Source organism: Saccopteryx leptura, chromosome 6 (genome assembly GCF_036850995.1).
Source record: "Saccopteryx leptura isolate mSacLep1 chromosome 6, mSacLep1_pri_phased_curated, whole genome shotgun sequence".
In the NCBI taxonomy this organism is placed as follows: domain Eukaryota; kingdom Metazoa; phylum Chordata; class Mammalia; order Chiroptera; family Emballonuridae; genus Saccopteryx; species Saccopteryx leptura.
This window is the reverse complement of record NC_089508.1, coordinates 5,513,625-5,536,923: the sequence shown is the minus strand read 5'-3', so window position 1 is coordinate 5,536,923 and position 23,299 is coordinate 5,513,625. Positions and strand designations below refer to the sequence as shown.

Here is a 23,299-nt window from a genome sequence, read left to right as displayed (position 1 = left end):
TCTCGAGTCCCGTGTGTGAGCTGGAGGGGGAGACAGACCCTACCCTGTCAAGCCTGAACCCTCGAGGCCCAGGGAAGGCTTCCCACAAGAGTGAGGGCTCAGGCAGACCTGCTGGGGTGCAGCAGGAGACAGGGACAGAGGGGAGGCCAGTCTGCAGCGCCCGGGGAACGAAGGGGAAAGGCTTCAGGCCACACAGACTTGCAGGGCATGGGGGTCCTCCTGCTGCCTACACCCCCAAAGGCAGGGCCCTCGGGAAATGCTGCGTAAGCACCAAGGTGGGGAGCAGCAGTCCCCGAGGGGCCAGGAGCAGGTGGGGAACGGCTTGGGGACAGTCTCCAGGGCTGGCCAAGGCCTCGTTTCCAGGCCCAGCCTGGAGCCGTGACCGCCCCCTCAAGAGCACGGCAGTGGGTGTGGGAACAAGCGCTGATTTAATCTATGGCATGGGGACACCAGAGAAATGAGCCCCATGGAGATGGCCCAGAGCCGACAGGGCCGAGCCAGCTCCATGAGGCCCAGAAAGGGCAGGCCCAGCCTGAGAGCAACAGCAAGTCTGTGCAGACCAGCCTGTGCCCACTGTGCCCCGGCCTGGTACGGGGGCCAAATGCAGCCAAACCAGTTCCGGGCACTAGGCCGAGGGGGCACGGTGACAACCAGCCCTGCAGCAGGTGGGTGGGGCCGGGCATGGCTGGGCAGCCAGCGGGACAGGGCACAGCAGTATCCCTCCGCTGCGGGCGCCAGCGGGTCAGGGCACAGCAGTGTCCCTCCGCTGCGGGCGCCCGCGGGACAGGGACAGGGCACAGCAGTGTCCCTCCGCTGCGGGCGCCAGCGGGACAGGGACAGGGCACAGCAGTGTCCCTCCGCTGCGGGCGCCAGCGGGACAGGGACAGGGCACAGCAGTGTCCCTCCGCTGCGGGCGCCAGCGGGTCAGGGACAGGGCACAGCAGTGTCCCTCCGCTGCGGGCGCCAGCGGGTCAGGGACAGGGCACAGCAGTGTCCCTCCGCTGCGGGCGCCAGCGGGTCAGAGACAGGGCACAGCAGTGTCCCTCCGCTGCGGGCGCCAGCGGGTCAGGCTCACAGGCGGTCCTCTGCCAGCTTGCATACGCGCTTCACCCTGGCGTAGGGCCCCAGGGAGTCCTCGAACACAAAATCCCAGAGTACCTTCACCCACGAGTGATGCTGCGGCAGGTGGTCGTAGTACTCGGGCGCAATCTTCCGCACCTGCGGGGAGGGGAGCGTGTCAAAGGCTGTGCCCTGGCACAGATGGGCCTCTGCCACGCATGTGAGCATGTACACACACAGACACGCCCTGTCGTCCCCAGGGTACCCGTGGTGCTGGCTGTTAGACCAAGGTGGTTTCTGGCCCCTGCCCACAATGGAGTTTCTGATCCCAGAGCCCAGGGTGGGCCAGGGTCTCTCCTGCGAGCCCTGCCGAGTTCAGAAGCACAGCCTGGCCGGAGTCTTGTTGAGCCATGGTCGTGTCCACGCTCTCCTGCTTCCAGTGCCCCCTGCGACCTGCCATCACCTCTGGCTTCGGCCCCCACAACAACCCCACCACATCGCCCCCCTCCATCTCCCTACCCAATCTGCACCTGACCCTCAGCTGCCTCCTCCAGGAAGTGCTCCCAGCTCCCGCATCAGCACCGCCCTCCCCACCGGAGGGCACACAGGGCTCAGGGCCTGCGCTCTAGCTGGAGACGGGGCTCGGAGGCGAGGTGACCTGCGTGTGTAGGCAGGAGTAAAGATGCTCTCCTGACCAACTGGGTCCAGATTCTGGCTCTGCTGCTTCCTGTGGCAGGCCCCTCCCCTCCCCCAGTCTCGGCCTCCTCACCTGGGACGTGGGGGTAACGGGAAATAAGGGCACCTGCCACACTGGCTCGCAGCAGAGCTTAAATAAGATGGTGCCTAGCACAGCGCAGGACCATGCCACTTTCAGCAGGACTGGAGGGGTGGGGGAGGGGAGGGGTGCACACGCGGACTAGGGCACAAACCCCTGCACGCCGAGATGCTTGCACGAAGCCACACGCACAAACACGCATATACCCCGAGCGTGCTCCCAGGCAGACGTGCAACCACCACACAAAGGCATCCGCACACGCAGAAGACCACACCCCTCCTGCCTCCCAGACCTGAGGACACCCCAGCTCTTTCCAACCCGCCCCCACCACATGAAAGCCCTCCGCTTCCCCCTCCCCTCCCTCCGTCAGAAATCCTCCATCCACAGTCCCCCAAGGCAGAGCCACCAGCCCGAAGTCTTCCACTCTGCACCATTCTGGGCCAGGTCCCTGGGTCACAAAGCCCACCCTGTCCTCTCTGAGCCATGTGGGGCCCCTGGAAAGTCACAGGGCAGTGACAAGGAACGGGCAGGGACAGAGTCAGAAGCCAGGAAGGGGAGGTGCTTTATGCCCACTATCACTGCTGCTGCCCCGTTTTCCAGAAGAGGACGCCGTGGCACAGAGAGGGCAAGTGGTTTGCCAAGGATGCACAGCCAGTCCATGTTCCAGCTGGGCTCAGACAGGTCTTCCTAACACTGAGTGGTCTAAACTCTAACTGCCCCTTGACCTGCTGCCCTCCCTGGAGTCACCTGATTCTCCAGAGGGGCTCTCCCCCTCACTGTGAGGCCTTTCCCTTTGCCCTAGAGACCACAACTGAGGATGTGCCACCCAGGGATGAGCACAAAAGAAGAAGGAGGTGAGAGCGTGACCCCAGGCCCCACCCCCACCACACTCCCCCCTTAGCCGCCACACACCCCTCCCCGCCGCACCCCTGCCCGCGCGGCCACCTACCAGGGGCAGGTTGCAGCCTGGGATGCTGGGGAAGTCGTGGTGCTCCACGTGGTAGCCCACGTTGAAGGTGATCCAGTTGAGGGGCCCATAGTAGGAGTAGGTCTCATGGCCCTTGAGAAACATGTAGTGCTCAGCCACAAAGTGGCCAGAGATGGGGTGCAGGCCCAGGCCAAGCAGGGAGCTGGCCAGCAGGTAGACGATGGGCTTGAGCCCCCAGAGGGCGAAGATGGTCACATCCACCACCAGCTGGACCAGCGCGTTGAACACCTCCATGCGGGTCAGGGCCTTGGGGTGCACGCAGAGCGGCCGCAGGGAGTAGAACAGCGGCTGCAGCGCCAGCCAGAGCAGCTTGCGGGCCGGCGTGCAGAAGAGCCAGCCCTCCAGGCGCGTGGGCACGTCCACGTCCAGCCCGTCGCCGCCCAGGTAGCGGTGGTGGTCCACGTGGTACTTCTTGAAGGAGGCGGCATAGGGCACGCCCACGGGCAGGTTGGCGAAGATGGCGAACCAGCGGTTGCGGGCGGCTTGGCCCGTGCCGAAGGCGGCGTTGTGCGAGATGTCGTGGATGGCCAGCGTCAGCGAGTGGTTCGCGCAGCCGCCGAACGCGTAGGCCCAGAAGAACAGCCAGCGCCAGGCCAGCCCGCGCGCCAGCCAGCAGGCCAGCAGCTGCGCCAGCACCAGCGCCAGCACCGCCCACTTGAGGCGGGGGTCCGGCCGCATCAGGGTCTTGATGGCTGGGTACTTGGCTGCAGGGAGAACCAGGAGAGAAGGCGGTGAGGCGGACACAGGTCGCGTGGATCCCGCACGGAATGCCCGTCCTCCCCTCATCCCTCTCGCCCTCAGCTCATTCCGCAGGCACCCCTGGCTTCCCGCCGGTTCTTCCGCCATCCACCTCCTTCCACCCCCCAGGCCGTGACACAGGATAAACCCACCCCTGGAAGGTCGCGCTAAGACCCTGCCCTGTACCTCCAGGCCTAAGAACAACCCAGAGACAGGCAGGGGGCAGGGTCTTTGCCACCAGCGTACACAAAGGGCAGGTGCTGCCCTGGCCGAGTATCTCAGTCGGTCAGAGCATCGTCCCCGTACACCGAGTTTGCAGGTTTGATCCCTGGTCAGGGCACATGCAGGAATCAACCAATGAATGTATAAATAACTGAAACAACAAATCAATGTTTCTCTCTCTCTCAAATCAATTTAAAAATGAGAAAGATATCACCCTAGGTCACAGAAACATAGTATCAGAAATCAAAGCAGCCTGACCAGGCGGTGGCGCAGTGGATAGAGCGTCGGACTGAGATGAGGAGGACCCAGGTTCGAGACCCCGAGGTTACCAGCTTGAGGGCGGGCTCATCTGGTTTGACTAAAGCTCACCAGCTTGGACCCAAGGTCCCTGGCTTGAGCAAGGGGTTACTCGGTCTGCTGAAGGCCCACAGTCAAGGCACATATGAGAAAGTAATCAATGGACAACTTAGGTGCCGCAACGAAAAACTGATGATTGATGCTTCTCATCTCTCTGCGTTCCTGTCTGTCCCTCTCTATCCCTCCCTCTCTCTTTGTAAAAAAAAAAAGAAAAGAAAAGAAAAAAAAAGAAAAATCAAAGCAGCTGCAGAACCAGGAGTGCTGGCTGCGCTCTGGTGAACCACACCTGTGGATGTAGCAGGTGGTGACCAGGTTGGCTGGACGCCCCCAGAACATCAGGAACCTGGAAGGGGGCGGGGCGGCCAGAGGAGGGGAACACGGAGGGCTCTGGCTTGCCCTCAAGTGTTTCAATTCTTTTTTTTTTTTTTTTTTTTTCATTTTTCTGAAGCTGGAAACAGGGAGAGACAGTCAGACAGACTCCCGCATGCGCCCGACCGGGATCCACCCGGCACGCCCACCAGGGGCGACGCTCTGCCCACCAGGGGGCGATGCTCTGCCCATCCTGGGCGTCGTCATGTTGCGACCAGAGCCACTCTAGCGCCTGGGGCAGAGGCCACAGAGCCATCCCCAGCGCCCGGGCCATCTTTGCTCCAATGGAGCCTTGGCTGCGGGAGGGGAAGAGAGAGACAGAGAGGAAAGCACGGCGGAGGGGTGGAGAAGCAAATGGGCACTTCTCCTGTGTGCCCTGGCCGGGAATCGAACCCGGGTCCTCCGCACGCTAGGCCGACGCTCTACCGCTGAGCCAACCGGCCAGGGCAAGTGTTTCAATTCTTAAATAAGATTTAAAGGAAATACAATAAAATGTAGAATGCGTTTATTTTGGATGATGGGTGTTATGTAGTAGTTTTTTGTTTGTTTTTTTACTTTTCTATGTTTTGTTTTACAGAAAAGGAAAAACTAAGAGCGGGCTTTGGTTCCTGACCAAGGAGCAGATCCTACAGGAACGGGGGAGGGGGTGCATGGGGGGATGCCCTCAGTCAGGAGGAGGCAGCAGGGCTCTGCAGAAGGCCTGGGAGGAGGCTGCTGCTACTTCCAGGGGCTGGGACGGACCAAGTCTGCTGTCCCGATTCCCCCCTAGTGGTGGGCTCTCCCAGGTGCAGCGAGGACTCCCCACCCTCCCTCCCCCCGCAGGAAGGGGGCCCCCAGGGCCAGAGCTCTCTCCCTGCAGCCGTCCAATGACACCATCCAATTAGCTCCCCAAGCACCAAGTTCAGCCCCACTCAAACCAGCCACGGGGGCCACAGCAGTCCGAGAGGCTGGAAGAGAGCAGTGTGTGGAGCAGGTTCAAATTCCAGCTCTGGATGAGGGTCTAGAATCCAGAGTGTATAAAGATACCCTACAAGTCAACAACAAAGGGCTAGCAGTCCAATCTTAAAATGGGCAAAGGACTTAAGAGACATTTCTCCAAAGATGTGCAACTAACCAATGAGCATATGGGAAGATGCTCGACGTCATCGGTCACTAGGGAAAGGCAAATCAAACCACAATGAGCCTGACCTGCAGTGGCGCAGTGGGATAAAGCGTCGCTGGAATGCTGAGGTCACCAGTTCAAAACCCCAAGCACGCCTGGTCAAGGCACATATAGGAGTTGATGCTTCCTGCTCCTCCCCCCTCTTCTGTTTCTCTCTCTCCTCCCCCTCTCCAAAATGAATAAATAAAAAATAAAAAATAAGCCTGACCGGACGGTGGCGCAGTGGATAGAGCGTCGGACTGGGATGCGGAAGACCCAGGTTCAAGACCCCGAGGTCTCCAGCTTGGACCCAAGGTCACTGGCTCAAGCAAGGGGTTACTCTGTCTGCTGAAGGCCCGCGGTCAAGGCACATATGAGAAGGCAATCAATGAACAATTAAGGTGTTGCAATGTGCAACGAAAAACTAATGATTGATGCTTCTCATCTCTCTCCGTTCCTGTCTGCCTGTCCCTGTCTATCCCTCTCTCTGACTCTCTCTCTGTCTCTGAAAAAAAATAAAATAAATAAAAAATAAAAAACGAGATACTACTTCACACCCACTAGGATAGCTAAATTCAAAACAGAAGATAAGTTGACAACAATGTGGAGAAACTGGGACCCTTGTTTGTACAGTGGCAATAGGATTACAAAATGGTATGGCCTCTATGGAAAATAATTTGCTTGTTCCTCAAAAAAAAAAAAGTTAAACATAGGATTACTACTATATGACCCAGCAATTCCATTCCTAAGTATATACCCAAAAGAATTTTTAAATCAGACACAAACTGATACCTTTGTACCAGTGTGCACAGAGCTACTCACTGGAACCAAAAGGTAGAAACAACGAAATGTCCATCAACAGATGGACGCAACAGATGAACGGATAAACGTCACGTGTGGTCTGTTACACAAGGGAATAGCACTCCCCCCTAGGAAGGGATGAAACCTCTGCTTATAAAAGAAGTCCCGGGGGTACAGGGACAGCCTGGTGCCTATGGTTCATCATGCTGCACTGCATAATTTAAAGTTGTTCACAAAGTAGGTCCTAAAAGTTCTTATCACAAGAAAAAAATTTTGAGGCCCTGGCCGGGTAGCTCAGTTAGAGCGTTGCCCCAATATCGCCAAGGTTGCAGGTTCAATCCCTGGTCAGGGCACACAGAAGAATCAAACAATCAATGCATAAATAAATAATACAGCAAATTTAATGTTTTTCTCTCTCTCAAATCAATATATATATATTTTAAAAGACTTTACTTATTTATTCATTTTAGAAAGGAGAGAGAGAGAGAAAGAGAGAGAGAAGGGAGGAGCAGGAAACATCAACTCCCATATGTGCCTTGACCAGGCAAGCCCAGGTTTTGAACCAGCGATCTCAGTGTTCCAGGTCAACGCTTTATCCACTGCGCCACCACAGGTCAGGCTCAAATCAATATATTTTTAAAAAGGAAAATTATCTATAACTATGCATGGAGATGTCAACTGAACTTATTATAGTGACTGTTTCACAATATATGTGAATATCCAATCATTGTTCTACACCTGAAACTAATAATTGCCATACCTCAATTATCCCTCAATTTTTAAAAAAATCCTTATAGTGAATCGTCCACCTTCTTTTTTTTTTTTTTTTTTTTCTTTTTCATTTTTCTGAAGCTGGAAACAGGGAGAGACAGTCAGACAGACTCCCGCATGCGCCCGACCGGGATCCACCCGGCACGTGCCCACCAGGGGGCGATGCTCTGCCCATCCTGGGCATCGCCATGTTGCGACCAGAGCCACTCTAGCGCCTGAGGCAGAGGCCACAGAGCCATCCCCAGCGCCCGGGCCATCTTTGCTCCAATGGAGCCTTGGCTGCGGGAGGGGAAGAGAGAGATAGAGAGGAAAGCGCGGCGGAGGGGTGGAGAAGCAAATGGGCGCTTCTCCTGTGTGCCCTGGCCGGAATCGAACCCGGGTCCTCCGCACGCTAGGCCGACGCTCTATGAATCGTCCACCTTCTGTTTCATCATGTCAGCTCCCTTAATCCCGCTCCTTGGGAATGACTCCCGAATAACCCATCTGCACCCCCCAAAAGAGGAGGGATGCACTAACACATACTAAAACACGGGTGAACCTTGAAGACGTGATGCTCAGTGAGGGAAGCCAGACACGCCAGGCCACATTGTCATGGGATTCCGCTGGTACAGAACGTCTAGAACATGCAAGTTCGTGGAGACAGAACTAGAGGCTGCCACCAGCTGGGGAGGGCCAGGGGAGGGGTGTGACTGGTCGTGGGTGGCGAGTTTCTGTGTGGAGTGATGAAAAAGTTCTGGAAATAGTAGTGACGGCTACACAACACTGTGAATGTAACTAATGTTACCAAATCTCTTAAACATACCGCTAGTTAAAATGGCAAGCTTTATGTTCTATGTATTTTTACCACAGTGTTTTTTTTGTTTTGTTAGGGTTAGAGAGAGACAGAGACAGAGACAGAGACAGGAACACCGATCTGTTCCTGTATGTGCCCTGACCAGGGATCGAACCGGCAACCTCGGGACAAGGCTCTAACCAACCGACTGAGCTATCTGGCCAGGGTTTTTGTCTTTCTTTTCTTTTTAATTATTTTCTTGTTTGTTTGTTTTTTAATTCCCAGCTCCAAGCAGGTAGCCTGCTGTTCCCAGGCGCCACCTCTGAACCACAGGCCCGGTCCCCAGCAGGACGACTAGATCGGGCAGGGAAGGCGGGGGCCGCGGGGAGCGGGGCCGCGGATGAACAAGCGCGGCCGCGGATGAACAAGTGCGGCCCGGCGGCCGAGTGTAAGGCGCAGGCGGGCTCCCAGAGCACTCCGCGCAGGTGGCTCACGGCTGCGGAAAAGCTCAGAGGGCCGAGGGGTGGTGGAGACCGTGCGGATGGAACACCAGGCCAGGGCCGGCCCACGCTGCCCCGTGTGGCTCCTCGAGTTGTGGCTGCACAGTGGGAGGCGACCCAGCAGCCCAGGAAAGGACAGAGGCCTGCAGGGTGCCGGGCGCCCCAGCCCATCGGGTGGGGCAAGAGCAAACTTAGGACCCGTCTGGGGTGGGAGACAGTGACATGTGTGCCCCACTTGGGAAGGGGTGCAGGGGACAGATCTCATTCTAGCTGTTCCTGGCCCCAGAAGGGGTCAGAGTGAAGGGGACACTTCAGAGGGTGCTGCGCAGGAAGAGAGGTGCCCCCAGTGGGGGTGGGAATCCAACAGGGGAAGAAGAAATGCCTTCACCGCGGCCAGGGCGAGAGGACTGTCCCGCAGCCGCAGGAGTCAGCAATGCCCTCGCCCACAGCCCGGTGCCTGGGAATCGCATGCAAAGTCCCCTGACCCTTTGCATACGGCTGTGCGCCACCCCCCCCCACCAGACTGACCAGCCTTCCCCCTCGGGCAACCAGGGGCCAGGCCCTCCCCTGCCAAGGCACACCTGGGAGCCCACCCAGCCACTGGACTGCCCAGGGAGGGCCTCCACTGCTTCCCCTTGGAAGGAGGCCAAACCCGGGAGGGCAGGGCAGGGCAGGGCAGGCTACGCCTAGGCCAGGTGAACGCAGACTGGCAGGCAAGCTCTGGATTAGCACAAAGGCCACTCCCGTGACGCTCAGGGGCAAGGGCAGTCACAGCGTCTGGAAGCTGTGACCCTGGACTCTGGTGCCCCATCCTTCAAACAGAGATAACAAATCCCACGGGGGGGGGGGACCCCTGGGGTGCCTTCCCTGCCCCCACCCTGCCCAGCCCACCTTCAGCGGGCCTGGTGCCCCCCTTCCTCCTTTTCTCAATAGTTCCCCAAGGACACAGCTGTCCCCAGCTTGAGCACAGCCCCGACAGGGACTGACGGAGCAGGCCTGGCTACCTCAACCCCCAGCCTCAGGTTCCACATTTGAGCCTTGAGCCCTGCGAGCCCTTATGACTGCTGTTATTAAATACAGTTTTCGGATCTGAGAGTAAAAACACCCCGTTTCTGACCCTTGGGGCCGTGGGTGCTGGTCATGGAGGCACACCTGGCCCTGGGCTTGCTTTGACCTGCAAGAACATGCCCAGTGCTCCCAGGGCGTAAGGGCCACTGGGTCCAGCCATCGGGCTTGGACTCCAGCCATCCGGCTGGAAGCAGTGAAAACGGGGAGGATGTCTGAGGCGGCTGGACACTGGGCAACGCAGAGGCGACCCCTGAGACCGGGCCCCACATCACCTTGCAGCTTGGGAGTGTGGTAAGGTACCTAAAAGCTGAAAAATTAATATTGATATTTTAGGAGGAAAGATCAGGCTTCCTGTCCCGTCCTTCCTTTGGGGAAGGGAGGGAGAAGAAACGTGAAAGTTTCCTGCTTGCAGAAACATACTGTGTAGGAGGCTCCCTTCAACTAGGAAGCTTAAAGAGCATTTTATTAATTTGGGCTAGAGGCGCAGAGAGATTTTGTAGATATGGTTTTATACTTGCGTGATTAGCACCAACTCAGGATGGCCGATAGCATTGTGTTGTAAATGAGGAGGGGAAGGAGATTTGGATTCCCATCCTTGCCCCACACCTGTGAGGAAGCAGGTAAATAGCTAGCCAGGTGCAGGAAGGGAGAGATTGAAAAAATCTTTTCTTATTTGATGAGCTATTTGCAGGCATTTATCCCCTAGCGCCATGGAAACCACCCCTCCCCTTCTGAAAGCGTGTAATTAATGTATATATCTCTAAACAAAGGAATAGCAAATGAACACTAGAAAATTCAGGAATATCTTTTAATATATAGAATAACATTTTTGCTATTGTGTTACCTTATGTTTTGATGTGGAAAAATGTTTTTTATGAATCCTATAGACAAATGTAAGCTTGCTAATGAATTGTGTGTGTGTGTGTGAGAGAGAGAGAGAGAGAGAGAGAGAGGGAGAGAGAGGGAGAGAGAGAGAGGGAGAGAGAGAGAGAGGGAGAGAGAGAGAGCGCGCAAAGGTATATAACCTGCTGTACCGGCTGTGCCCAGCGCACACGATTTGGGTCTGAAAAAGCCCCAGGTGAGCCATATGCGGCCAGCATATTTAATGAATCTCCTTGTGGGTCAAATAAGTTTGTAAATCTGATATATATGTTTGCTCGCTTATAGTTTGCATTGGGTGTGGGGGACAGGCTGTAAGCAGGCAGGGTCGTTATAGCCTAAGGCTTAGTTTAAAGACTAATAAGACTAAACCTTTCCCACCCTAAGTGACTTTGTATCAGAGACTTCCTTGTTTGTATATTGGATTAAAAGTTTTGATTTCTACACTATAAAGAAGAGCAGAGAAAGGCCACGTGGAGGAGAGGAGAAGCAGCCAAGATGGCGGAGTACTGAAGGAGAAGCCAGTTTGTGCAGAGTTTGTACAAAGAGAAGGAGATGGGGAACAGAGGTGAATAAGGCTGGTGAGCTAGAAACCTTTGATTCTAGGAAACTCGGATAAGTCAGTGGCTTTGGGAGCCCTGAATGGAAAGGGAAGTATTTTCCTACTGTGTGTATTTCTCGCCTGCCGGATGCAAGCTAGGATTAAAGCTAATGGCCCACCAGTTCTTGGCTCCATTGTTTCATTACTGTCTGTCCGAACCCAATGCAAACCTGCATGGGTCAGGCAGCTGTGATGGTGGCCGTGGCTACTCGCTTTACGCTCCTCCTTTAATAAAACCCTTCAAAACTCATCTGGACTCAGTGTCTCTACATAAACCCACAGAAGTAAGGTACGATACTTTGCAGAATCTGGGGTACGATACTTTATAACAGGAGCAGCTTCCAGACCCAGAGCAGGAGGAGGAGCCCCCACGAGTGGGGCAGGCCCAGCATGGCCATCCGGGAGGCCACACAAAGCAGGACCCATGGCGCAGTCCCGGAGGCCTTGGCTAAAATATGGAGGGACAAGATCCCGTACAGGCTTGGAGACCACAGCGGAGACCCCAGGAAGGCCCCTCTGGGCGTAGGGCTCCTCTGGACGGTGCGGCGAGCCCTGCGGGCAGGAGCACACGGACACCCTCCCACCCCTACTCCCAGCTTGCCAGACTGAAACTCAGTCCTCACTCAAGGGAAACAGATATCTAACATTTTCAATTCCAGAACTTCTGGCTCTCCAGTGGGCAGAGGGTGGCCCTGGGGGCGTCCTGGGAGAGACACCCTGAGGAGCACTGGCCACACAGAACGAAAGCTGAGGCCACTGGGCAGGTCAGGATTTGGGGTGTCCGCTGTGGGAGGTCAAGGAAGGTCACAGAGAGGAAGAGGGGACGGGCGCCCGCTGAACCTGGCAGAGTTGTGTGGGTTCCGCAGCAGCCCTTTCAGCGTGGCCGGGGCTGGGGCGGCGGCGAAGGGAGGTGGCGAGGGCGAGGGCAGGCATGGGGGAGCACAGCGATGCCAGGGTGGACTCACGAACAAGACAGGGGTGCTAGGGGCTCTGGGAAGGGGGACAGCGAGAGGGGGGCGGTGGGGAGGGCTGCTAGCTCCACCGTCCCTGAGCCCCAGCAGGGGTGGAGCACCCCACAAGAAAGAGAACCGCACCCTCCCGGCAGCCCCAGGAGGAGCCCTGGGCCTGGCTGGACACCAAAAGCTGGCCCAGTGTAAAGCCAGTAGCCACAGCCACCATCACAGCCACCTGGCCCATGCAGGTTCGCATTGGATTCGGACAGATGGTAATGAAACGACGGAGCCAAGAATTGATGGGCCATTATCTTTAATCCTAGCTTTCACCCAGCGGGCAAGAAATACACACAGTGGGAAAACACTTCCCTTTTGTTGGGCAGATAGAGTATATTATGCTCACTTTGTTAAATATAGCACTGCCCACGTAAGGCCATCGCCCAGGTGATATTAATGTGTGTTGGGGGGGCAGGCAGGATCATTGTAGCCTGGGGCTTGGTTTTGGGATTAAGCCTTTCCCACCCTTTCTGATGTGGGGCAGTACAATCCAATCATGCCTCAGAGAAGTGACTTTGTATTGGAGACTTCCCTATTTTGTATCAATATACATTAAGGGTTTGGATTTCTACACTATAAAATGGGGACGGAGCGGGAGCTTGCTCGTGGTTCCTGGGATGATTAGCATGAGGGAGCAGAGAGCAGAAAGAGGCCATGTGGCCAGGAGAAGCAGCCAAGATGGCAGAGTATTGAGTGAGAGGCCAGTTTGTGCAGAGTTTGTGCAGGGAGAAGGAAGGAGATGGGGAACAGAGGTGGATAAGTCTGGTGAGCTAGAAACCTTTGATTCTAGGAAACTCGGATAAGTCAGTAGCTTTGTGAGCACTGAATGTGAGTGGGTTTCGGAGCCCAGTGTGTGTTTTTACTTGCCCGCCGGGTGCAAGCTAGGATTAAAGACTATGGCCCACCAGTTTGTGGCTCCGTTGTTTCTTTACCAACTGTCCGAATCCAATGCGAACCTGCATGGGCCAGGCGGCTGCTCTGATGATGGCCCTGGCTGTGGCTCCTGGCTTTACACCTTTTCATTCAGGGCTCCCAAATCTACTGACTTATCCGAGTTTCCTAGAATCAAGTTTCTACCTCACCAGCCTTATTCACCTCTGTTCCCCATCTTCTCTCTGCACAAACTGCACAAACTGGCTTCTCCTTTAGCACTCCGCCATCTTGGCTGCTTCTCCTCTCCTCCACGTGGCCTTTTCTCTGCTCTCCTCCAGCATGGGCTCCTCTGCCCCATTTTATAGTGTAAAAAATCAAAACCTTTAATCCAATATACAAAGAAGTCTCTGATACAAAGTCACTTATCTGAGGCATAACGGGATTCCTCAAGAGAGTGCACCACCCCACATCATGCAATCAGTCAAGGGTGTGGGGAAAAGCTTAGTCTTAAAACTAAGCCTTAGGGCCTAAGCCTTAGGCTATAACGACCCTGCCTGCTTACAGCCTGTCCCCCACACCCAATGCAAACTATAAGCGAGCAAACATATATATCATATTTACAAACTCATTTGCCAACACCCAGCCTGAGCAGGCTCTGTCCCCCCGAGGCTGGGACTTCAGCCAGCCTCGAGGACCCTGCCTGCTCAAGGCCTCCAGCTCAGAGGACAGGAGTAGCTGGGCTGGGATCTGCATACCTGAGGACAAACTGCAGCCGGCATGGATGGGCACCTGGAACCCAAGACAAAGACCCCAAAGGCGGGACAGCTGGCCATGAGCAGCAGCCACTGCTAGAAGTGTCTGGGCATGACACAGATAGGGGGGTCTGAGACCCACAGAGGCCCAGGGGAGGGTCAGGCAAGGCAAGGCCAGCAGCACCAGGACTTAACCTCAGGACCCCCCGCGTCCAGGCCTGGACATGACACCAGTGGGGGCTGCGTGCCCAGTGTCTAGCACACACTTGCTTGTTCAGGCGTCAGCCCCCTGCTCAGGAAGGGCCCACCCCTCATCATGCAGCGAAGGAAACAGGCTCCACCACCAGGTGCAACCAAACTGCCTAACTTCCACGGGTCCCTCTGGAGGAGAATGAGGGCTTCACACAGAGGAGCCATTTCCCGGACCTGGGCTACCTCGGGACAAAGGGCCCAGAGAAAATCCAGGGTCCCGGTTTAGGAGGGCCACAGTGCAGCCCGGCTCAAGCCGAGGCTGTGTGTCCTTAGGCGGGGTCCTGTCCCTCTGGGCTGTGTGTCCTTGGGCGGAACCCTGTCCCTCTGGGCTGTGTGTCCTTGGGCGGAACCCTGTCCCTCTGGGCTGTGTGTCCTTGGGCGGGGCCCTGTCCCTCTGGGCTGTGTGTCCTTGGGCGGGGCCCTGTCCCTCTCTGGGCTGTGTGTCCTTGGGCGGGGCCCTGTCCCTCTCTGGGCTGTGTGTCCTTGGGCGGGGCCCTGTCCCTCTCTGGGCTGTGTGTCTTTGGGCGGGGCCCTGTCCCTCTCTGGGCTGTGTGTCCTTGGGCGGGGCCCTGTCCCTCTCTGGGGCTCTGCAGGGAAAGAGACGGCAGCTAGGCTTGCTGTCTTGCTTTCCAGCCGTAGTCACTTTGTGTAACTAGTGAGATAAGCAAACCATGTTCACTTGCGTAGGCTATAGAAGGCTACAGGTACTGCCTCCCGGCACAGTTTTTCCCATTTGCTCCTGAGAAGTGATTTTCCCTGCTGCTCACTCACCTGTCTCTGCGAGAATCCAGTAACCTGCTGGAGCCCTGGTCCAGGCACATATGGAAGGCAATCACTGAACTAAAGTTCCACAACAATTTGATGCTTCTCATCTCTCTCCTTTCCTGTCTGTCTGTCCCTGTCTGTCTGCCTCTCTTTCTCTCTCTATCTCGCTAAAATAAATAAATCCAACAAATGGTTTGACTCCGCGTTTCTTCTACGGTCTGCCCAAGTCCAGTGGGAACCTCCCTGGCCTGGACCGCGGGCATGACGGGCTGCTTCCTCACGTGCCAACCCCAAAGTGCCCACTCAGCCACGCTGGAGCAGTGGGCACAGGGAGGGGGGGTCTGCCCTGGGGGTCCCAGGCCACATGGCCTCCCAGGGAGCAGGCAGCACGCCTGAGGTACTGGGAAGCATGGCTCCCAGCAGGTGTATTTACGTGCATTTACATATATTTACATACATAACAGACTTGCTCATGAGGACTCAGCAGAGCAGGAGGACACAACTGCTGGGAGGGAGGGCAGCCTGACCTCAACCCCAGACCAAACCCACAATAAACTCCAGCTGTGGATCGTGGTTGTTCCCAGAACTGCTCCTGACAAATTCTGCTGGGCCAACCAAGCCGAGGGAGGACGGCAGATGCTGCCTCCTCTCATGACCCCCACCCCACCCCTGCAAGGGGAAGGTGCCAAGGCCAGCCCAGGCTCCCCCTCTGGGCACCAGGCTCCTCTGGGCCACAGGCTCCTCCTCTGGGCCGTAGGCTCCTCCTCTGAGCTGTAGGCTCCTCCTCTGGGCACCAGTCTCCTCCTCTGGGCCACAGGCTCCTCCTCTGAGCTGTAGGCTCCTCCTCTGGGCCACAGGCTCCTCCTCTGGGCCGTAGGCTCCTCCTCTGGGCACCAGGCTCCTCCTCTGGGCCTCAAGCTCCTCCTCTGGGCCACAGGTTCCTCCTCTGAGCTATAGGCTCCTCCTCTGGGCACCAGGCTCCTCCTCTGGGCCACAGGCTCCTCCTCTGAGCTGTAGGCTCCTCCTCTGGGCACCAGGCTCCTCCTCTGGGCACCAGGCTCCTCCTCTGGGCCACAGGCTCCTCCTCTGGGCACCTGGCTCCTCCTCTGGGCCACAGGCTCCTCCTCTGAGCTATAGGCTCCTCCTCTGGGCCACAGGCTCCTCCTCTGGGCACCAGGCTCCTCCCCTGAGCCACAGGCTCCTCCTCTGAGCTGTAGGCCCTCCACCAACCGCTGGGGTGAGGCAATGAAGTCACTCCCTCCTGGTCTCCAGCAGGGCGCCCAGGACCACTGGGGGCTTCTTCCCACTCCCACCTGGACCTTCCACATGCCGGGCCTGGCACCATCTAGGACTGGACACCACCCCCCCAGGGACACCAAATGCCACCGCATGCCAGTTTCACATGATGAGTCCTATCATTGCCTTTCATCCCCCAAGTCTGAACATTCCATCTCAGTCGGCTCCTGCTCTGCCCCCCTGCTTCCACCTGCTTCCAAGATCCACTTGACCTTGTGCCCACAAGCTGCTGCCTGTGGACACCAGGAAATCAGGGCGTGTTCCCTCACCCATCCCTACCCACAGCCAACTTCTCCCAGCAAAGGCACCCAAAGCCCTCCTGACACCCACTTCCTAACCAGCTTCCGTGTGGCACGAGCCAACTCTGGGAACGCAGCCTCCCAGCCTCAGCCCCTCCTTTCCCTCTGAGGGCAAGGGGCCTGCCTCACCAGGCCTGGCGGTGTGGGAGGCGCTCTGAGGACCCGGTTCCACACAGAAGATGAGGAAGGTGGCCCAAAGTGCCTTCGGGAGTCACTGTTCTGGGCCTCCTCACCTCCCTCTTGCTAAACCTGCTTTTTGTTTATTCACGAATATTTGCTGAAGGTCTGTGGTAGCCAGGCGCCAGGTCACAGAGACGGGAGGGGTTCCCAGGCCGAGTGGAAGTGGGGATGCCAGGGCACGGACAGTGTGTCCTGGATAGAACACGCCAAGAGAAGGGCACACACACATACATGCACACACCATTTCCGCTGGAACTTGAAAGATAAAGGATTTGGATTGAAGAATATGGAGGTGAGGCTGTGGAGTTACCACAAGCAGTCACAAGGGATCTTTTTCGGGTGATAGAAATACTCTAAGTTGGATTACTAAAAATTACTGGACTGTACCTTTAACACGCATAAATTTCACCGTGTGTAAATCATACCTCACAAAAGCTGGTACAAAGTAAGGAACATGGGATAAGGGAAGGCCAGGTATGAGACACAGCACACCCATCAACATGGAGGCCGGAAGGGGACATGTGAGGCGGCACCTGTCAAGAGTCACGTGTTAGGGACCCGAGGGCAGACCTGGACTCAGGCTGAGCGGCACAGACTTGAGTCCTGTCCACCCCTAACATGCTGGGTAACTGGACAAGTGACAACTTCCCAGGGTCATACAATGTGTAATGTCTGTAAGGCAAAAAAGAAAAGGACAGAAAAAGTACTGGACTGAAAAGACAAAAGTCGGACCAGGGAAGGTACTTGTCACCTGTGGCAAATATGAGGCCACCATAATCCGTAGAAACTAAACTCTCAAGTCAACCTGACCAGGTTGTTCAGTTGGTTAGAGTGTCATACCATACACCAAGGTTGCGGGTTCGATCCCCGGTCAGGGTACATACAAGAGGCAACCAATGAATGCATAAATAAGTGGAAGAACAAATTGATATTTCTCTCTCTATTCCTCTCCCCCTTCCTCCCTCTCTCTAAAAAAATCAAATTTTAAAAAAAGAAAAAGAAGGCGGCTCTCACAAATCAAGAGAAAGGACAACTTCCATGGAAAAGGAACTAAGGGCATGAGAAGAAGATTCACAAAAGCCGGCAGTCACCTGACCAGGCGGTGGCGCAGTGGATAGAGCATCGGACTGGGATATGGAGGACCCAGGTTCGAGACCCCGAGGTCGCCAACTTGAGCACGGGCTCATCGGGTTTGAGCAAGGCTCACCAGCTTGAGCCCAAGGTCGCTGGCTCGAGCAAGGGGTCACTCACTCTGCTGTAGCCCTCTGGTCAAGGCACATATGAGAAAGCAATCAATGAACAACTAAGGAGCCTCAACGAAGAATTGATGTTTCTCATCTCGCTCCTTTCCTATCTGTCCCTATCTGTCCCTCTCTCTGACTCTGTCTCTGCCACCAAAAAAAAAAAAAAAAAGCTGGTAGTCAAATCACTGAAGAAAGACGGAGTCTCACCCATCGGCTGAGACATGCCACTGAAAATGGGATGTCTGCCCATCATCCAGGTGGTGAGGATGAAACCTCTCACTATAAGCTGGAACTGCCGGGTCCCTGCTGGCAGGCCCGGGGCTGGAGCCATGAATGTGCCCGTTTTCAAAGGTTCACTCAGCCTCACCAGGAAGCCAGAGTGGCCCCAGGCCCTGATGGAATGGCCCAGCTGGAGTTGGGCCTTGTGCTGCCCTCAGGGAAGCTCGGAGCCAAGTGGGGCAATCACCAGCAGTCACCCCACAAATCAAGGCAGGATTGCAGACAGGGCAAAGGCCACAAGGTAAGAGTGCCTGGGACCCTGCGGGAGGATCTGGGAGCTGGGAGGAGCTCGAAGAGCAGGTAGGCGGTGGTGTGGGCTCGAGTTCACGGCAGCAAGCACTCGATGTGCAACTCCCTTCCCAGCTCCCTGACCAGCGGGGATGCATGCTGGTCACCTGAAACTGACCAGGACCGAAATATGTACAGATCAGAGTTCTCGTTCCCTCCAGAGATGCAATTCTTTAACGCTTAGGAGCATGCAGTGGTTTGTGCGTGTGTGTGTGTGTGTGTGTGTGTGTGTGAGAGAGAGAGAGAGAGAGAGAGAGAGAGAGAGAGAGAGAGAATGTTTCAGAGAAAAGGGGCATTTAGGCTGAAACCTGAAGGGTGCATAGGAGTTGGGTGCGTGAAAAGTAGGGGGAAATAATTCAGGCAAAGGGAAGAGAATTTGCAAAAGCCATGACGTAGGAAATGGACAGAAGGGGTGCATTCCACAGTGTGGCTAGAGAGCAAAAAATAAGAAGGGCAAGGGGCCAGCGCCTGGCTGTGTGTGCCCCGCCGGCCCAGGCAGACATGGGGGTTTTAGCCAGGGGGGCCCTTGTTGGACTGGAGCAGAGAGGACACAGTCAGGTCTGTCAGGGCCCAGGAGGAGCCCCTTCAGGGTCACCTGTCTTCTGTGCTGTCGCGGGCCAGACCAGCCAGCACCCCTCCATCCCTCCTCCCCCAGTTTAGGACCCCAGGGCTGTTCCTGTCCTTGGTGAGCGGCTTCCCTCGGCCCTTACCGCACCCATCACAGCCCGCTGACCAATCACAGGACTCACAGCTCCCGCCAGAGATTAGCTGGCTCACGGGGAGCTAGTGCTCCTCCAGACGGGAGGGTAGGGAGGCACCCCTCTGTCCCCGTGAAAGCTCTGAGCTGGGCGGATGCTGGGCAGACGCAGGCCGGCCGCAGTCCCCCAGGTAGGAGAGGGCGGGGCCTCCGTGCGGACTGCGGCAGGGACAGAGAGCGCGGCCCCCGTGCCCAGCCTGCGCTCCCCCTGCACCACGGATTCCCTGGAGAGCAGAGAGCTCAGCCGGTTCTGGCCTGCATTTCACCGCTTGCCACCGACAGCCCCCAGCCAAGGCCTTCCCTGAGCAAATAAGTCAGCCGGTGCCAAGAGTCCTACTTCCTTGTTTTCCTCCTTTGTTTTCCTCTGATTATTTGAACTTCTTTTTACTATGTGTGTGCCCCGTTTGTTTGTTTTTTTTTAAGTGAAGAACAAAAGCAAAATCACAAAGCTATTTGTTTTTGAAAAGGCAGACCCAAAACAGCTTTTTATTCCGTGGCCACGCCTGGCTTGGATTCTGATCTCAAAAGGAGCAGACTTCTTGCTGGCTCTGTTCCTGTCCTCACAGCACAGGAAGCCTGAGCCCCCGCCTGGGTCACAGGGCTCTCGGGGACTACCATGGGAGCCCCTTCTTCTAGGGCACCATGCCCTGGGGAGCACCTCCCCTTACAGGCACGCAGGAGCTGCAGGTGGACTTTGGTCCTGCGGAAGTCAGCTCTGCCCCAGGGCTTTCTGCGTCTTGCCTCTGAGATTAGGATCTTTATTGAGCATCCACTGGCCCCCAGCAGCTTGGCATGGGCACAGCTGACGCCTAGGTGCGGCCACAACAGGTCCTAAGCAGGAGTCCACCTTAACGCCAACCTGGCCTCCACGGCCTCTAAGCTATGTGGCCCTGGGCAAGTCGTCTCTGCTCGCTGAGCCTTGGGCTGCTGCCTCTTCCACAAACACAGGCTGACAGTTACACCTCCGGCATTTCTCCAGCCGGGAGTGGTCCAGGCAGACTCAGTCCTCAGAGAGAACACAGGCCTGACTGCAGGAGGCAACAGTTATCATGCAAGTAATTTTACCCTAAGCACTTAACATTCCTTCTGTTCAATCTACACAATAACTCCGTAAGGAGAGCACTACTATTAACCCCTTTTAACTCCAACGAGCCTCAATTTCCTCATTGGTTTATTGACTTGCCTGGGGTCACTTGGCTATTAGTGCATGTTGAGGTTCTTCCCAGGCGATCATTCTACAGCCAAGCCCTGGGCCTCTGCAGCCTGCCCCAGAGAAATAAGGACCCAATGGGCTGAAGCCACAAAATGCCCCCAACCAGCCAGGGTCCACGACGGAAGCCGGGGGTGGGTGCTTCTTGCAGGAGGTGAAACGGAGCAGGGGCCATAAGGACAGAGCGAGCAGGAAGAGCAGTCAGGCAGGGGAGCAGCCAATGCAAATGCCAGAGAGGGAGGGAGAATGGCACATTCCAAGTCCACTAGCTCAAAACTGGATGCAGGGGAAGCATCCACGGCGCCCAGTGGACACAAGAATGATCGAGGCTCTGTGGGGAGTCAGCCCTGGGGAGCTTGTGCAGTCCCTGCCCTGGCAAAGTCACTTCCGCCTTCAAGTCTTCCATCCACCCCAGTCACCCTGTCCAGCAAGCTTCCAGCAATGGTGCCAGGGCCTCTGGCTCCTCTCTTTACAGAGACCCGTCTCCGTGTCCGGGAGTGCTGGGTACCACACTGGGCACCTTCCCACCCAAGATCTCCTTTCCTCCTCATGCCCACTCTGCCAGACAAGGATGAGTGTGCCCACTGTGCAGATGCCACCATAAGTCTCCCAGGTTTCTCCACCTGGAGCCAGGTGCAAGCGAGTCCTGCCAGGGGAAGGTGGGGGACAGCCAGGGGACAAGAAGAAAACGCAGCCTTGCCTAGCACCTGCTGAGGGGGCAGCAGCCGAGGGGCCTGTTCCCAGTGGGAGCTGGGGTGAGGGAGGACCAGGCGACCACCAAGAAAGACTGCCCCCAGGAAGTTCACAGACACAGGGGACGATGATGCCACGGTCCCACCACAGACAATGCTGGTTCTCGTCACAGGAGAAAACCATGAAGTCACAAACCATGGCCAGGGGTCTCTGGCCTGATCCCCCAACTACAGCTGGGTACAGTCATGCACTAACCACTCAATGCATCTGATGTCTAAAAGGTCTTAAAGTAAGAGGATGCCAACTCTATAGTCTTGGGGTGGGGCGGGGACACACCAAAGGGAAAACACTAAAGAAAAAGCCAATCCATTCAAATGCATTCAGAAAACAGTTTCTGTGACAGCAAGAGACAAACTATAAAGGAGAAAATGACTTGCAATTTGTGAGACACAGGGTTAAAAGGCTCCAATACAAAGAGCTCAACCAATCAACAAGCAAAAGATCAACCCGCCTGACCTGTGGTGGCGCAGTGGATAACGCATCGACCTGGAAATGCTGAGGTTGCCGGTTCGAAACCCTGGGCTTTGCCTGGTCAAGGCACATATGGGAGTTGATGCTTCCAGCTCCTCCCCACCTTCTCTCTCTGTCTCTCTCTCCTCTCTCTCTCTCCCTCTCTGTCTCTCTCTCTCCCTTTCTCTCTCCTCTCTAAAATGAATAAATAAATTTTAAAAAAGCAAAAATCTACATTTAAAAAAAAAAAAAAAGATCAACCCAAGAGAAAAAAATAAATAAAAAGAAGAAATTACACTGGCCAGTTAAACATAAAAACCAGTCATCAAATAAATGTAAATGAAGCCCACAATGAAATAGCATTACTTCCTCAATCTGACTGGCAGAGATGAAGTTTTGCCGACCCCAGGTGTAGGAGCAGGTGTGTGGGAGATGCCAGCCGTCCTGGGGAGGCAGGGCGCGTCCACGGGCGCTGCCAGGCAGTTTGGGGGCATCTAATAAAAACTGTTCTGGAGGCGTGGGCTCTTTATCCCTGTAACTCTGGGTCCAGAGAAAGCCACCGGCGTGAAAGACGGCGAGTCCGCAGGATGGGTGACCATGCGGGTAAAAATGACCTCGCGGTACCCTGAACGGCAGAGAGGGGCGGCCACCATGCCATAAGCTATAACAAACAGGGCAGAATGGGCGGGGTTCTTTCGTACAATCTTTGGTTTTTAAAACAATTGCACCTTTGGTTCCGCGTCGCTTCCTTTTTTCCTTCGAGGGGCCCATTCCTTCTATACTCGGGTTGGGGGGGCTTGGTGGGCTCTCGGCGGCCGCGGGACCCAGGAGTCGCGCCGGCAGGGGCACCCGGTGCCTTCCCGGGGTGGGGGGCGGCGTACCCAGCCCGCCTCCGGTCCCTCGAGGCCGACCCCTGCGCCGCCGCGTCCCGGGACCCGTGTCTGCCCGTTCCCGGCTGGGGACGCAGCGGCTGGGACGTCCTCCCTGCGCGCGCGCGCGTGCGGGCTTGGGTCCTCGGAGGCAGAGATGCGAGGGAGTTGCGACCCGGGCGAGAGGACGAGCGGGAAGTGGGGAGCGCCCGCTGGGCACCGCGCGGACTCACCGAGCATCTCCTTGCGGCGCTGCGTGTGCGGCTGGTCGGTGTAGACCCACTCGAAGTCGGTGCGGCCCGCGCTGTTGCCCATGGTGGGCCGGGGAGCGCGGCGCGGAGCAGGGCACGGCTGGGCTTCTCTCCACCTGTCGCTGGGTCCGCGCCGCGGGAGACAGGTTCGGGGCAACAGGGCGGGGACTCCGGGGCGGGGACTGCGGGGGCGGGGCCAGGTGCGCCGCAGGACTGCCGGACCAGGGGCGGTGCCACCGTGGGTCTGGCGGAGGCCGCCGGGCTCCAACGCCACCCAGGGGTGGGGCGGGTCGCAGTGGCTCTCGGCGCCTCAGTTACCTCCATGGGAAAATGGGCCTATTAGCACGCGACCTTCGAGAGTCCCTGTCCCCAGGTTGTGCAGGGACGCCCCGGTGCGCTCACCTGCCCACCTAGCCTGGCTCTCCTAGGCCAGTCGGCATGTGTCACGGAGGTCCCACCGTGGCTGAGCGCCTGTTCTCCCGAGGCCCAGACCCACTCACGTTCCTGCTGCTCATGTCCCACCGACGAGCCCAGTGGGGGTAGGGGTTAGAAAATAAGGGATGCGACAGTGCCAGTAAACAGAAGATGCTCATGAAAGATTCACAGCAGGAATTCTCCCTTCCTCTACCCACGCTTTCACGCAATAACCCAGAGGGCAGATGATGTGTCTGTGACAACTTCCTCGTGGAGTCCGCACCTCCCCCCTGCCTTCAGCAAAATCGAGGGACAC

At 56.5% G+C, this 23,299-nt stretch overlaps 1 protein-coding gene across 1 annotated transcript; it reads right to left on the bottom strand.

Annotated features, from left to right (window-relative positions):
* Positions 1-411: 411 nt before the first annotated feature.
* Positions 412-22,722, bottom strand: DEGS2 (delta 4-desaturase, sphingolipid 2). Its single transcript, XM_066388013.1, has 3 exons — positions 22,552-22,722; positions 2,784-3,526; positions 412-1,218 (listed from the first exon to the last, which is right to left on the bottom strand). Exons 1-3 carry the CDS (start codon positions 22,631-22,633, stop codon positions 1,072-1,074), a joined length of 972 nt encoding a protein of 323 aa, XP_066244110.1. The 5' UTR covers positions 22,634-22,722; the 3' UTR covers positions 412-1,071.
* Between the last annotated feature and the right edge of the window lie 577 nt (positions 22,723-23,299).